The sequence below is a fragment of the Alosa alosa genome, chromosome 24 (genome assembly GCF_017589495.1).
Source record: "Alosa alosa isolate M-15738 ecotype Scorff River chromosome 24, AALO_Geno_1.1, whole genome shotgun sequence".
NCBI lineage: Eukaryota > Metazoa > Chordata > Actinopteri > Clupeiformes > Clupeidae > Alosa > Alosa alosa.
The window spans coordinates 3,917,357-3,934,219 of record NC_063212.1 but is presented as its reverse complement, the minus strand read 5'-3'; the positions used below and the strand labels follow the sequence as shown (position 1 = coordinate 3,934,219).

General features: G+C 42.8%; 1 protein-coding gene across 1 annotated transcript in view; it reads right to left on the bottom strand.

Annotated features, from left to right (window-relative positions):
* Positions 1-16,863, bottom strand: part of tbc1d19 (TBC1 domain family, member 19) — a 35,054-nt gene that overhangs the window by 2,024 nt on the left and 16,167 nt on the right. Inside the window, exons 11-20 of the mRNA XM_048235862.1 lie at positions 14,070-14,182; positions 7,818-7,892; positions 5,530-5,592; positions 4,038-4,122; positions 3,673-3,717; positions 3,320-3,352; positions 3,025-3,134; positions 2,723-2,814; positions 2,211-2,326; positions 1,006-1,076 (exon numbers count right to left, since the gene is read on the bottom strand). Coding sequence (XP_048091819.1) covers positions 1,006-1,076; positions 2,211-2,326; positions 2,723-2,814; positions 3,025-3,134; positions 3,320-3,352; positions 3,673-3,717; positions 4,038-4,122; positions 5,530-5,592; positions 7,818-7,892; positions 14,070-14,182 — 803 coding nt within the window. The remainder of the gene's footprint in view (positions 1-1,005; positions 1,077-2,210; positions 2,327-2,722; positions 2,815-3,024; positions 3,135-3,319; positions 3,353-3,672; positions 3,718-4,037; positions 4,123-5,529; positions 5,593-7,817; positions 7,893-14,069; positions 14,183-16,863) is intronic.

Below are 16,863 nucleotides of genomic sequence, written 5' to 3'. Positions count from 1 at the left end.
CTTATTCCTCCGCTCCACCTTTACCCCCACCGGCCACCACCCCCCTCCCCTGGTGAGTGCTGGCCTTTTGGGATTGTGGGATTAAATTTAGGGGGGCCTATCGTGTTTACAGAAAGGCTCTAATATTTCAGCCCTCAGGGCTCGGCGGCTATAAATACAAGCCCCCCAGTCCGCCTGTTATGATACCTTCTCCAGTGTACCAGGTGGTACATGAGCAAGCAAATACTGCCAGCCAGTATCTCTGTGCTCGCCTCGGCAGAGGATCCTCGTGCGTCACGGCGGATTAGACGCCCCCACCCCCCGACCACCACCACCACCCCACACTGCCCGAAGGCAAGGGGTGGAGGCTCGTATTAACGTTTACTACAGCTGTCAATCTGAAAGTCGGCCATGGCAGGAGCTGAACTTATCTTCAGGGTTTGGTTGGCGCAGACTATGGAACAATTGCATACATGCATTAAAACATGGAGGGCGGAATGTTTTGTTTATTTGTAAGTTTATTCATGTTTTGCCACTGGTGCTATGAACCAGTATGTTTAATTAACCACCTGGCATTTGAACTTGGGTTTTTATTGACATATGTACGACAAAGTTATGTCATGTAGTTAAGGTCACCTGGTATGAATACGTGACTGGAGGAGCTCAATATTGCATTAACCTTTTGATGCTACCCTTTGAACCTCAGGGTCAGAATACATGATTGATGCTGAATGAATAAGTATACAGGAGTGCTGAAAAGGCAAAAGAATGGTTCTTATAATAGTGCCCCTATTAAATTATTGCCGATAGAGTTTTTTTCTTTCTTTTTTTTCTGTTGGGGGTCAGTTTTAGAATTGGCCAGGCAGCGTTTTCAAGACGTGCCGGTGGGAGACTGGGTTACTGGTGCTGGCCAGGGCCCAAACTCTATTTATGTCTCCCCCCTGCTCGGCCATCCACCTCCAGTATGCATACATACATACACACACATACACACACACACACACAGACACTCACTCACTCACTTACCTCAGCAGAGGCCAGTGATGTCACTTCCATCAGGTTCTCGGCTCGGAAGGCAAACACGGCAGCCGCCAGAACTGCAAACCAGAGCAGACCTTTAGCAATTAGCCCATTTCACAAGATGCCGCCGAAACTTCAGCTCTATCGCTACTTGCCGGCTGTCTGCTGTCAACAAACAGATTAATTAAACACACAGCAATTTTTCAAAACGTCTTTGTGAAGTTTGTCTAGGGTTAGGTTTGAAGGTGTAAATGAAGTCATAGAAAGTCACTCTTCTACAGGAACTACAGGAACAGGAAGATGCTTTACCCTGTGAGGTATCGTTAACCTCACTTCAAACCCAGAAATTTGGAAATTGTGAAAAGGGCTAATTGACAAACTTTCTGCTACTAAAGGTGTGGCCTTCAAGCTAGCCTGTGTTGAAGGGACAGTTTGTCATTAACTATAATTTTGTGTCCTAAAAATGACACACTAACTAAATATTTAGAATTGAAGGCCCCCTCATTAACATCTAATGATACTATTGTTAACATAGCTGGCTCAAGGCCCTTACACTGATTCCCTTTAGGGGAAATAGATGTAGTAGCAAGGATTTCTGGCCTTTTACTATAACTATAAATACAAGTAAAAAAAAAATCATATTAATACCATATTTACTGCCCTTGTGTATTATCTTCATAGCTGAAGAAATTTTGCAAAATCAATGTATAAACCGCAGCTAATAGTTGGGAAATTACGGTAGCTACCCCACATGCCATTTGAGTCCTATGAACATTACTAAAAAATGAATCTAATGCAATCACACCTTATTTTATCCTTAATATCTTCAGGTGCATTTGTTGCAGAGACCTCAAATATTGGCTCAACATTAATAAATAATGATTGGTGCCATGTGGATACAAAAATGAGTTTACAAGACCCTCAATATCACTAGTTTTGCATTTTGTTCTAGTGCTTTGTAAAAAACGAATGGGCATGCAGTATAAACTTTTAACGGTCCAGTCTTACGGAGAACATTTCTGTCGTCCATGTATGAAAACATTGCAATTTAACAAAAATATTTTACAGGTTTTAGTTTGGGGACCTAAATATTAGGTAGACAAACTTTGATAAATATGAGATGGTGCAGCAACTATTTTCCTGGATTTTGTCTAAATTGACATGGAATGACTCCCATGTGACCCAGAGTTCTATTCCAAAAATTGACCCACCTGCCACAATCTCTAGTGAGTCAAAGCCGAGGACACGGTCCCACAGCAACAGGAGCTGGTCAGTGGAAAGGTATCCCGAGAATGCACGCACCATCCACTTGAAGGCTATGGACAAGCTACACCATACATACATAGAAACACACACACACACACACACACACACACACACTCACTCACAAATTCCTTCAACCTCCAAGCCATCTTCATTTCAAGTATGCATACTGCTCAACAGCAATTTGTGAATTCTGGCTGTGTTGGCAGCTTTTTCACACTAGATGGTGCTATGGTGTAAGAAAATCTGATGGATCGCTCAGTTTTGCATAGTGTTTTAGAGCACATCCTATGGGTGGCAATTTTGTAACTTTGCCAATTTTAAGTGGGTGAACTGGTATAGCAGGCCACTTGTAAGACGTGTGTGTGTGTGTTGTAGTCTTGAATTTCCCCTGGGGATCAATAAAGTATCTATCTATCTATCAATCTATCTATCTATCTATCTATCTAGCTGTACTTACGGCTGGGCACCGATTTCTCTGAGGTGGTAGAAGAGTTGGGGCAGGTGAGCCTGCAGCAGTCTCTCAAACTGAAGACAAAGGGACACAATACCCTACCAATACAACACAAACAACACACACACACACACACAGCATTTACATTTATAATACTTCTGCATTTCTATAAAACACAGTTGACAAGGCACACTAACAAATGCACAGTGTATTCCATTATGTCTCTCTTTACACAAACACACACACACACACACACACACACACACACACACACACACACACACACACACACTGTACTCTGTACTCACTGAGGGGTGGGAGGAGATGGAATGCAATCTGAAGAAGTAGCGCACGTACATCTCCCTGAACACACCGTACAGCCTGGACGGCTCGTTGTACAGAAAACACAGAGGGGCCACTGAAGGACAGACACACACACACACACACACACACACAGCATGCATACATGCACACACACACATGCACAGATGAAAAACACAGATATAAACATATTGTGAGACTTAGCAGCAGGTATCTTTCTCCAAGGATCTACTAAACCGAGGAGAGGCTTGCAGTTGAACAGAAGAGATCAGACGTACTCACCATACATGGAGAAGCCATGAAAAGGGATAACACCTGGAACAATCATGATTTCACAAATGAGGACCTCTAAAGCATCAACCCAAGAGCACTATTCAACACAGTGTGACTCATTTGGCTGCAACCTGGCATGTAATATGTGGCAAACAGATTCAGCGTCTAACAGTAGTGTGCAAGTGTGCCCTGTATAAAACAGGGCTGCCCATTCTTCTCTATGCCAATTCTTCTGTAAAACAGGGCTGCCGGTTAGTGATTTGGCTTTTTTATTTATCGTGGTAATAAAATGTAGGGCGGAAAGATTTAGCCTCTGTGTATAAATGGATGAACAGGTGGCGTATGCACCAAGCATCTCTTACCATTCGGAGGATAAATAACAGCATATCCATCCTCTTCTGTCTTGCCTGAAGGACAAAGAGTAATACTGATCCTTTTTTTTATATCTCATTACAAATCATGGACTCTGCAACAGGAAACACAACCGTGCGCACACACATACACACACACCGAATGCATTGAAATATACATGGAGAATCAGGGAGTTAGCTAGACTAACAAAGAAGTTAAGTACACATTTGCATAATCCCTATTCATTAGTGACCTTGAGAAACACATTGGGCAGGGCGTCTTGACACACACCCACGCACAATAACACACACGAGAGACACATATAACACAAGTACCTGTAGGTAGTGATTACACGTCACTGGCCTGATTGACTTACCTTGTATGTAGGACTTGGGCGGAGTGGCACTGTTGTAATTGAAGTGCTCAAGCACCGTTGTGTCACGTGAAAAACACAGCAAGATCTGAAAGGGCACAGACACAACACACAGATACACATAATCACACAGAGAGAGAGAGAGAAAATACACAATCATACAAAATACAAATGTGCACAGGTGCACACATACATAAACATAGAAAACACATACACACACCCAGAGCCATTATGCTCATGCGGCATATTTTACAACAGCTTTCTGCCCCCAACACACTCATTCAAGCAAGGCCCTAGTCATCATCACGGCCTCACGCCAGGCAATGCCAGTTTTCATCTCACCCACACAAACACACACTCGCACATTACAGAGACTCTTTGCCAACTGACAGGGTGCACAGGATGTGGTGTGCCGTTCGTCCGTCTACTTGCTTTTGAGACAAAAAGAAATGGCTGCACTTTAGAGCACTGAATTCCCAACCATGTCTCGAGAGCATGCAGGATTCATCAGAGACAACTTTAGCCTAATGGATGGTGGGTGATGAATTGGGAAATGGGACATAATTACAACATTGGCATGACTGGACACAAGCACTTATGTGTCTGTGGTGAGTTTGTGTGTGTGTGTGTGTGACCATCATGTCACCAGATGTACATGGAGAGAGTGCAACTGCCTCTGCTCTGAAGTGAGTTATGATTACAACCCACAAAAAACATTATCCACATGCTTTATTAAGACTCCAGCAGGCTTGATTAATAGTCTGATACACACTCAGGTCATTGTATTAGTTTAGTATAGTGTGTACGCCATCTGTGTGAGAAGCAAGTGTGTGTGTGTATGACTTCTAAGTCACCTTTGATGTGACATAACAAGAGGCCCTGGTGAGTGAAGGTCTCTTGCCCCTCAGGCTAACCTGTTATCTCCAATCTCTGAACACCAAGAGAGCACAAAACACATAGCAGACACATAAGCACAAACACACACACACACACACACACACACACACACACTACTGTATGAAGAAGTGCCTGGAGATTATACTAATGAGTGGCAAGACAAAAATATTCACTAAAACATTTTCCTTCGAACAATGAGTAAACTCGGTTTGATCACTGCTCAAATATGTGCCATCACAGTATGTATAGGCCATACCAGAGCGAGATATGGCTGCCCACATTTTTTTATCAGGCTGAAAAATTCGGCTGGAGTTTGTAGGAGCGATTCTGCACAAGTGGTTTAGTCTAACTGGTGCGTTTCTGTACACACAAACTGTATCCAGGCAGACTTGTGTTGCCTTTGTATACAGGCAGCCAAATCAGAGGCGAGTAGCAGAGTAAGTATTCCAGCGTTGTGTTTAGATTGAGCAGGCCCAGCAGATACTATTCAATATCTGGGAAGTGTTGTGGGTGGGGGGGATCTGTGTGTGATGTGTGGATGGTACGTATCTTTGTGTGTGTGTGTACAATGTCAAAACGCTCAGAGTGACAACCTCACCTGATAGAGGAAATCCTCAAACACAAAGTAGTAGTCATCATTACTTGCAGTCAGCTTCACATCCTGTGGAGAGAGAGAGATCAATAAGGTATCTAGTCAAGTCAAGTCAGTTTTATTTTTAAAGCGCATTTAACATGCACATAGTGCAACCCAAAGCGCTCCAACAAACAAGACACATAACAAGACAAACGATGCGGATGGGCGGTGTTAAGCCAAGCGTGCCATGACATCAAGACATGACAAATACATTTAAAAAATAACAAATACAAAAATGCTGGGCCGGGCGGTAATCCATGGCGTACCCGTGACACCAAGACATATAAGACGACAACAAAACAAATAAACAAATACAAAAGTGAAAAAAAGAAAAGAAAATATATTTAAAAAAAAAGGAAGGTGATGTTAAAATTAGTCAATTTCCAAACCAGCTGAAAATGTCCAAGGGCAATGGTGATCCGTGAAAACTGCACAGAGTGTCTTCACAACCGATATGCCAACAAAGTTCTTTAACGATAGCAAATGATCAACCAGTGAATTTACTGGCAGTTTGGAGATCCGCGTTGATGTTAGGCCTTGTAGACTGCAGTCTGGAGATCACTGGAAGCACAGTCTGAAGTAGTGGGCGATCGTGTAGATCGCCTTCGGTGGACTTCTAACAGCGACCGTCTGTTACTCCGTGAGACCGCAGCTCCCCACCGCTAGGCCAACGCTAGTCTGCAGTTGGCATGGCAGTTATCCACACTATTGGATTACTGGATCACATTAGGCTGCATCCACACTATTGCGTTTTTGTTTTTCTTTAATTCCATCCACAAACATGTAAACTTGCTATTTCCAAATTGTGTCTGTGCAGGACACCTGGATCACATGACCATTTGCACAAATCACATGACCATTCACACAATTGTCAGCATAGTGAAATGCAAACAGCCTCTACGAGGTCTAAAAGGTCTCTACGACATCGTTTGCAGATATTTGCTGATTCACTGTCCACATTAAAACGCAAATCCAGAGATTTCAAATGAATACAGGGGCAACCATGTTTTCAAATCATTTAGCTTCAGGAAGTCAAAAACGCATAGTGTAGATGAAAGGCAGAAACGTAACAAAAGCTTCAGATCCAAACGAAAACGGAATCATGTGGATGTAGCTTTAACGAATACCGGTACATAACAAACGTGTTTTGGAATCAAACGAAAACGGGATTGTGTGGTTGTAGCTTTAATGAGGCTACATTCATCGTGTTGATGTAGCCTTAATTAATACAGCACCCCCCCCCCACCCACCAAAGAGGAAAAATACTTTGACAAAGAAATAAGAGGGGCACATCAGGGGCTTGTATCATGTCCTGGCCTTCATCACCAGATTTATCACTCCATAAACATGTTGTTTCCTCTGATCAAAGCTGGCACTGGGCACTGACTTCTCTGCATTCTGTTTCCCGACTAGGCAGGGGCTCCCCCTCTGTCTGCTCGTGTTTTACATTGTGTTTCTCCCATCCTGATCTAATTTAGGAGTGCATTTGTTATAAGCTTCATAAATCTTTTACGGAAAATTACCGGCAGCTCCCTCCTCTCCTGACCCAAGAAATGATGAGGGCTGAATCATTCTTCTTTGCTTAAAAAAAATTTGAAGCTAAGTGATCTGATATTTACCAAGCCATCCAGGAATCTATTTTTATTTAATATTCTGGACTTCCCACATGATTTACCCGAGTAAATGTAATATGGAACCAGCACGGATGTTGTTTGGCACACAGCTAATATGGAGTAAAACCAAATGGAGATAAATATAATGGGCTCTGTATTGTAGAGAGACAGTGAGAGAGGGGAAGAGAATACAAACACAAAGATTGAGAGAGAGAGAGAAAGAGAGAGAGAGAAAGAAAGAGAGCATTAAAGGCATCCAATGCAGTTTTGGGGGTTTTGTGACAGGGCTCCCCCTGCAGTTGTGGAGTATGTGTATTTTACACAGCTGTCGTAAATACCACTCATGGTTTGCACCCTGGACACGGAACATGTGGATTTGATTGCAAACTGGCAAAGATCATTTCTGAAGAGCCCGGTCAGGAGAGCAAGTTGCAAGGCTGGTTCTCTGTAGAGGGATAGGTTATGGCTGCAGAAGGGGCACAATGTTCCCTATTACAAGTTAGTTTACCATCATAATTCAAGGCTTTGAAGCTGAGGATAAAGGTAGCTTTGAAGGTAAAAAAAATTGCATAGGATGACTTTAAAGAACTGATATGGGGGGTATAAATGTTGGAATGTGTGTCCATTCCACACACCCACCTTATAGATGAGGTTGTCCACCAGCAGGTCATGCTGAATGACCCCAGCCTTCAGCTGCTCATAGTGCATGATGTCCTGGTGAAAGATACAGAGATGGAGATCACAAACTGGTTGAGGATCAGCACAGCACAGCAACCTTTGTCATTCAACCCCAATTCCAAAAAGGTTGGGACACTGTAAAATGTTACTAAAAGCAGGTCTGGACTGCAGGCAGGCCATTTTAGCACCTGGACTCTTATTCTGTGGAGCCATACTGTTGTACTGTTGAATACCTCCATAATTTTACTTCTAAGAGACTCTGCCTCTCTGGGATGCTCTTTTTATAACCAATCACGGTACCGGTTAACCTAATTAGTAGTGAAATAATCCTTAATTATTACACAACTTTTGCAGCCTTTTGTTGCCCCCTTCCGTTTTTGAGACGTTTTTGAGACGTGTTGCTGGCATCCAATTCAAAATGTGCTTATATTTTCCATGAAACAGTCAAATTTGTAATTTTCAACATTTGTTGTCTATGTCCTTTTTGCAGATAAATATGGGTTTACGAGATTTGCAGATTATCACATTCTGTTTTTATTTGCATTTTACACAACGTCTCAACTTTTTTGGAACTGGGGTTTAGCATCATTCATCAACACCACCAGCACCACTGCCACCGTCATCATCTATACTGACTGACACAACCATCATTCTCATAAGCATTATATAACACTCCACCTCCTCCCCATCAACCATCTTGTTGATATGGCCAGCATCCTCATCCTTCGCGCTGTGCTCATTATGTATCCCCAACAGGACTAATAAAGGTGCCATTACTTATCATTATCAACATGATCACGGTATACGTAATAAGCTAACATCATTATCAGGGTAACAAAACAAAATAATCAGACCATCAACTAGCCTATTGTTTGACAACAAAAAATTGGGAACGTATTTTTAACCTCTCCCTGTCTTCCAAGCCAGGCAATCGCCCTGCTTAAATAAAGAAGCTAGAATTACATCTCCATCCAAAAAATTAGGAAAGTATCCTGGTTGGACTAGCTATGTCCAATGTTTCTCATTTGGAAAGGACTCACTATCCTTGCTGTTGTCTGCAGAAATACATCACACTCAAATGGAGGACAGCAGTTCAATAACACTAGTAGAAAACCTTCTATCCATCATTCCAAATTACTAGAGGAAAGAGAGACAACAGAAAATGAGAGAAAAAGATAAAGAGAGAGAGATCTGGTCTGTGTCTCATATGAGTAGAGACTGGGGGAAACACTTTATCGCTTCTCATGTCTCTGCATAGACCTCATCATCGTAGACATGGAAGATTTTGGTCTGACAGCATTGTGACCCATTTAAGGTCATAATTTTGTGTGTTTGTGGGTTTTTGTGTATGTGTTTTGTACAACTTTGCGTGTGTGTGTGTGTGTGTGTGTGTGTGAAGGCGTGCACACAAATGTATGCCTGTGTTTGGCAACCAGGAATACGTGGCAGAGTCGACTAAATGTCAGCGGTGAACAGCACAGTCTGAGTGTCTGTCTGGTGGAGTAACCATCTGAGCCTGACTGTAGTGAGGGTTACAGAACGCAGCCCAAAGGCCCTCGGTCGGGAAGTGGTAAAGAGACAGAAAGGGGTTCATGTCAGGTTACAGAAACTGGGTTTATTAGCGGGAAATGGCCTTGGTCATGTCACCTGCGTATCCGTTGTACTGTTTGAGACGGCCTTCGGCGAGTGGAGTGGAGAGGACAGGGGGAGGAGACACGGAGGAAGACTAATGAAGACATATTAGTCACCTATCACAGAGCCCAATCTGATCTGTGCTCCATGTTTATTGGAGCGACAGCAGAGAATAGACAGAGTCTCGTGGGTGAGGGTCAGCACTTGAGTTTGGACACATGGTTACTCCAAAAAGGATGTTACCCCTCGAGAGGCTTGGACTGCTGGTGTTTTTTTAAAATAAACCAATTGGGATCTGAGCAACTCTGCCAGGATCATTAAAAAACTTGGAAGGGCCACAAGGCTAGGAAGAGACTTATACAGCCGACGATAAACTGAGAAGTAAATCATGTCAACCACACATATAAAAATGTTTGGTAGTATTTCCAAATGAGGCTCAGGAAAGGCTTGACCTGAATATTGTATGTTGTTACATTAATGTATACTGTGCTACACTTGAGAGTCTGATTTACACATAATTCTGTCAAAGCTGCATTATGTCAAAGAGCAGTATATGTGACCGCTTTTAACCAATTTTTTTGCCTGATTTTAGATATCTGCCTGCCTTTTTTTGCCTGATATCTGATTTTAGCTGTCCGTTTACATCTACTTTTAAAAGTGACCCATATCAGGTACTGTATGTGTGTTAACAGGTCTAGTAATTTGCTTCACACCAAGAACGATAACTATAACAATAATGACAAAAAATGCATTGTTCTAGCTAATATGAATGACAACGTCCACACACAAATTATAACAATAGTGACATGACGAACGATATCGTTGGGCATCACTTTCAGAGCGATTCTGAGAATGATAAAAAGCTGACAGCTAATCAGAATCAATCAAACTTTAGACATTACATTCATCACCACGGGAGAGACTTTCCTTAACCTTGGTCAGTGTGGACGGCCGACAATGTTGTTATAGTTGTCATTATGTTTATAGCTCTTGTTCCTGCTGTGAATTACTGTGAACACTTGAGACAACTTGCATGCGTACAAGAGGGTTTGGTTACCAAAATGACAGCAAACAACCAGACAGCACTGCAGATGTACAAACATAATATGTATTATTAGGCTATTTTAAAGTCTAGTTCAATCAATGTAATCAATCAAATACCAATGAGACCTGATATTGATCTGAAAATATCAGAATCCTTTTTACTGTTTACACATTCATGATGCACATCAGAACTGTGCCACATCATGAGTAAAAAATTGACAGTGACACTGACAGTGTAAATGTAGCCTAAGTGTACATGCATGTGTGTGTGTGGGGAGGGGAGGCCCCTCCTTTTCACAAACCTGCCTGACCCTTCTTGCAACATTTAAACTGTCTTCATTTTTCCTACACGTGAAACACGCTTAAACACGCACACACGCATTAGCTTCTAACAATTTAAAGGTGCAGTCAGCGATTTTAAGTTCATAACATTTTTTGTCACATTCATCAATCATCTCCTCACGACCGCTAACTGCCCATTCCTTGAGTACTGTCTACTTATGAATTTAAATATAAATATAAACATAAACAAACTGAATCGCTGACTGCACCTTTAAATCTGCACTCTTCACCACATTTGCTTGCTGTGTCCTTTATCCCATCACCACTTCACCTCAGTGAGTCCTTGGCACTTCATCCTGTGTGGACGTGGAGCGCAAGGCCTATTTTTCACAGTTGGTGTCAGAAGTGGGATAGTGGTGCCCTCTGGGACACTGAGGAAGGCCAGGAAGAGGTCCAGACACAGCAAGCGATGTCATACATATGCAGTGCCAGTGATAGCGACTTGGTTTCACCCATGCGCGATCATCATTCATACAACTTTCCGTTACTCACTCAACATCTTCCAAACATCAGAAACAAACACTGACAGGTAACACTTAGTCCTGCACAATGTCTTTCCCCCAAGGAACACAAGCCCCATCCTTGATTGGGATAGGGGAAAGTAACTGATTGTCCATGGGTTGTGTGGCAAATGTGTGCAGTATAACTTTACATAGACTGGGTAGTTTCCTACCTTTATTGGTATTTACCAATTTAGATAATTGGTTGGTTTTATTTAAGAGGAGAGTCTAGGAGAGCATTTTGATGCAGCTGCTTGCTGTGAGTACTATTGAATAACCTGTTGGTTGAATTTTGTTTTATTTTGTCTCAAGTATTTTTGTTTGTTATTTGTCAGTGGGTAGTGGGGAGCCTGTGCACCTTGATCAAATATACTGCAGCTTTTTTGCAAGAATAATTTCAAAATAACAAAAAAATTAAGTAGTGAAGTAGTGTTGCCCTCTTCATTTTCTTGTTACTTTGTTATTTGTCGACACTATTTTCGCACTGTAAATAAATCTGCACTCTTCACCAAAATCCACCATCAATCTTCACCAAAAATTTGCTTGCTGTGTCCTTCATCTCAGTGAGTCCTTGGCACTTCATCCTGTGAGGACGTGGAGAGCAAGGCCTATTTTTCACAGTGTGTATTCATGTTAACATGGCATCTGCCGATGTGCGTGTGTGTGTGTGTGTGTGCGTGTGTGTGTGTGTGCGTGCATGCCTGTGTCTGTGTGTGTGTGTGTGTGTGTGTGTGTGTGTGTGCGTGAGTGACAGTGTGGATTTCCGTTAGCAGTGTCACTTCAGCATGTGTGTGCGCCTGGGGATTGTGCTGCTGATCTGTTTGTATAAAATCTTGTGCAGCAATGTGCACTAGCTGTCCATGCAGCACCAGACACCCACCTCCCCACCCACTGCAGGGCACAAGGGTGGAGGGGATAGTGGTGGTGGTGGAGGCCTGGAAGGTGGAGGGTAGAAGGCCAGGTATTCTCTAGCGGCGTCTGCTCTTGACACTCACTGTACTTCTTTTGTTACATAACCACAATCCCAAAGACAAAATATTTAAGTTTAAACCCTCAAGCCTTGTTAAACAAGCACTGGCGTGTGTGTGCGTGTGTGTGTTCGAGGGAGATGGCCCCGAAAGAGAGAGGGCATCACCCATGAAGGTTAAAATAGGCGCCTTCAGCCCAGTGTTTGTCTTTCTGTCGTGGGGGTGCACAGCTATGTTCTCCAGGCCTCCACTGCCACTGCCCAACGTGTATTTGTGTGTGTGTGTGTATCTGGTGTGTGTGTGTGTGTGTGTGTTTGTGTGTGTGTGTGTGGGGTGTGTGTGTTTTGCGTATGAGAGAAAAAGTGTTGGCGGCACTAACAAGGCCTGGCTTAAACAAGCAGGGGCACAGAGGAGAGATGTGGGCGGAGCATGGGCGAGACTGGCACCAGATGGCATCGGCCACACATGGAGTTCGGCCGGCTGGCATGCTCAGTGTTCTCTCTGTGTGCTTGATATACAATGTACTCTCTCTCTGTACCTTTCTCTCTAAATACCTTTCTATCTCTACCCCTCTCTCTCTTTCTTTCTCTCTTTCTATCTCTACCCCCCCCCCCCTCTCTCTCTCTCTCTGCATTTTTCTCTCTCTTAAATGGTTTATAACTGTGTGTGTGTGCGTGCCTGCGTGCCTGCGCGTGTGTGTGGGTGCACCCCCCTGCAAAAGAAAGTGAATGTGTGTGTATGTGTTTAAATAAATTCCACAGCATGAGCATGAAAGCAGAACAGCTTCTTAATTACTAAATACTGAATATTTGATGGCGGAGGTTTCTGCATGATCTCTTTGTTGACACAGCACACACACCCATCCATGTGTTTAAACTCCCATCTCCAGCAGCACTCCTTCAGCAATCAACACTTCTGGCAGTTCTGGCATCCCACTTAACTCCGTGCTCATTATTCCCCTTTGAAGCCCATTAGGTGTCCTGACCCCCAAACACAGACAACCCAGTCCTGTCATCCAAACAACCTCAAAACAAATGAATGGAAACACCTATAAATAAATGTGACAATCAGTAGCCATAAATATCCATCCATCCATTCAAACACACTTCCAGTGATATTCCACAGCCCTATAAATACCAACTGGCATGAATAGGCACAGGTAACGACATACACAGGTAAACACACGAATAGGCACAGGTAACGACATACACAGGTAAACACATGAATAGGCACAGGTAACGACATACACAGGTAAACACATGAATAGGCACAGGTAACGACATACACAGGTAAACACATGTACAAAAAACATGAAGAGTTGATGTCTGAGATGCGAACTTGGATAGGATAAAAGACAACAGACAGCATGGTGTGGGAGAGTCTAACCTGGAGCTAACCTGGAGCCTGGGAAACCTAGCAGCTGTGTCTGTTTGTGTGTGTGTGTGTGTGTGTGCGTGTGCGTGTGCGTGTGTATGTGCATGTGTATTTGTGTATGTGTGTGTGTGTGTGTGTGTGTGTGTGTGTGTGTGTGTGTTGTGTTAATGGATATGCAATTAAGTTTATGTTGATATAAGTGTGAGGTTGTTTGTGAGTTGAGTTGCTTGTTTTAGCAAACATGCCCACATCCATGTGTTTATGTGCAAGATTGTGTGTGTGGGTGTATGCATGAGTGTGTGTGTGTGTATGTGTGTTGTGTGTGTGTAAGTGTGTGTGTGTGTGTGCTTTACCTCTGGCTCGTTGGTGGAGTTTAGTATCAGGGCCCAGAGTTCAGCTCTCAGGCCAGTGGGGCAGCCCTGCCTGCTGTACTGATGAGCTGCGGCACTGTCCTGCTCACTCAGTACTGCAGAGAGAGGGACAGGGAGAGAGAGGGTGCGAAAGAGAAAGCATACTTTCAAAAAGAGATTGAAAATGGGAAACATTTCCTTCTTATCTGCATAAGTTATGCCTTCTCTCTACTTCAAAAAAACATGTACCTATTTTCCGGATTATCGCACTTTTTTTCATAGTTTGGCTTTTCATAGTTTGGCTTCATGTTTTTAAATGTTAATTCATATTAACTGACATGAACCCTACATGAAACATTACATCTACAGTCTACAGCCTTGAGAGAGCGCTCTCAAATGCACAAGTTCTGTGCACTTTCAGTCAGAGAATAGTCCTTGCACTATGCCTGAAACACACGTGCATACCTAAATCCTCAAATTATGGCATCTTTTTCTCTCTCGTATGTGTTTGTGAGTGTTTTTGTTCAGTAAATCTTTTATAAATTGCTTTACAATTAGTCATCGCCTGCTTGCCTCAGCTTCGGTCACGTCCTTTTAAAACCGCATCTTTTTCTCTCTCTCGTGAGCATTTAATCTACTGCCAGCTTGTGTCTCCACATCGCCCAAAATGCTTGATTGCATTGCATTCTCCAGGTTTTTAGCTAAATTTTCATGTACCACATCGGCATTTTTGTTCGGTGAATCTTTTGTAAATTGCTTTACAATTACCGTCGGGCCTATAGGCCTACCTGGCTTGCCTCAGCTTCTGTCACGTCCTTTTAAAACCGCATCTTTTTCTCTCTCTCAATCTGCTGCCTGCTTATGACTCCACATAGCCCAAAATGCTTGATTGCATTGTATTCTCCACGTTTTAGCTAAATAATAATCTTTTTGGTCTCAATAGTCCAGTTACATAGTCTCTGTCTGTTTTTGGTTTTGGATTTTGTGAAATACATTTCTAAATATCTAAAAATCTTCTGCATCGTGTATTTGGGTACCCACCCCTGCCAGCTTGTGATAGAATGAACAAGCCAGTAATGGACCCCTGCGGAGCGGCCGTCCACCCAGCCTGCCTCGGCGGTCTACACTGCGTCCAGACTGCCCTCCTGAGCTCCTCCGATGGTCCGTCTCTGGTCCCGGCCACCCTTCGAGGGCTTTGTCTGTCTGCCCTGCCACCAGGTCGTCCACCTGAGCTGCCCAGCCAGAGGGCTTCGGCCCCCAAGCCCCCTCCCACCCACCCTGCTTGGACTTGCTAGTTTCTGTTAGGGGCATCTGGGGGATGTACAGTTTGAGGTTTTTGGTTTGGGACTTGTCTCCGCCCCTCACCTGAGTCTTAAGTTAAGTTCGATTACCTTGTTCCATATTTACCTGTGTCTTCTTGCCCGTGTCCAGTGGATTGTGTTTCCTGAGTAGTTTCCTGTGTATTTAAGATCTTGGGCTATATTTTAGTGGTTTTTGCACAAAACATAGAGTCACTTTGCTTGTGATGCTAATAAACCAAAATCTAAAATAAATTGGTCTGGATATCACATTCCCATGTAACAACAGGCCAATCAGGCGTCATATCACATTCCATAACAACTAATTGCTTGTTCCATTATGGTGGCGTGTTGCCAGGCACAGGCTATAATTATACTGTTCAGTTAGGAGCGGTCAGCTATTGATTTTTTCCTCTTGACAAAATTTAATACAGAATTGTCACAAAGACATACTTTCCGATGTTTTGGGATCACTCTCACTGAATCCGCGAGATTATGAATGCATGGTGATATTTTTTTTGCTATGTACAATGTAATCTGACATTACCTCTCTATAGACAATGCATATCTTCTGTCAGTTAATCTCTCCTCTCCCGTGCTGCCGCTGGGGCATTTGGGTTAAATGGCATCGGCATGCAATTCAACATCACCTCTCCTTCGTCTCCTTAAGTCATCTAATATTTCCTAATTTATGTCATCAACACATCCGTGATTAGGTGAAAAAATGTATGCACGCTAGATTTATGCCTTTTTTTTCACATCTTAATGGACACCACACTGATTTCCCTCGAGTGGTAATATTTTTCTTTGAAATTATGTATGGTTTACCGAAATGGGAACTACGTTGTATAGATGAGTGGGGCCCGTGTCGCATTGCCTTTCACAGACGGCCTGTGAGAAAGTTTCCAAGTTGATCTAACTTTCAACTCTGCACAGTATCCATTAACTGCATGACAGTAGGCTATTTACAATATTTTCTGTTAAGTAGAGTTTGTAAACACTTTATCATCAATTTAATACACACACAACATTCGTTTGAGCAGGAGAGAGAATAACAATGAATGGGTGCAGCAACTACAGAAATTGTAGCCATACTTGCTGCTTTCTTGTACTATTTGCTGGTTAACAGCACATAAAAGCTCATTTAAGCTAATTCACTAACTCAAGACTTTAAGGCCATCATGGATATAAAACGTTTTTTGAAAATAACGAAAGGATGGAGGGAACATAACAAAGCTTGGAGTTATTTCAGATGGGCTACAACAAGGTAGGCAAAATGATGGTGCTTAAACCCTTAGCACAGCTGGAATAATGCTTAGGCTGATGTTAAAGCGCACGCAATGTTTAAAGCCATACACAACGGTAAATTGGAACAAAACTAAAGGTAACTTTAGCCTTTATAGGGCTGTATAAAGTTGTCCAAATTAATAGGTTATAATTAGGCGTTGTTGTTGTAAAGATATTGCATGTAGATGTTGTGCTACTAAATTTTTAGGTCA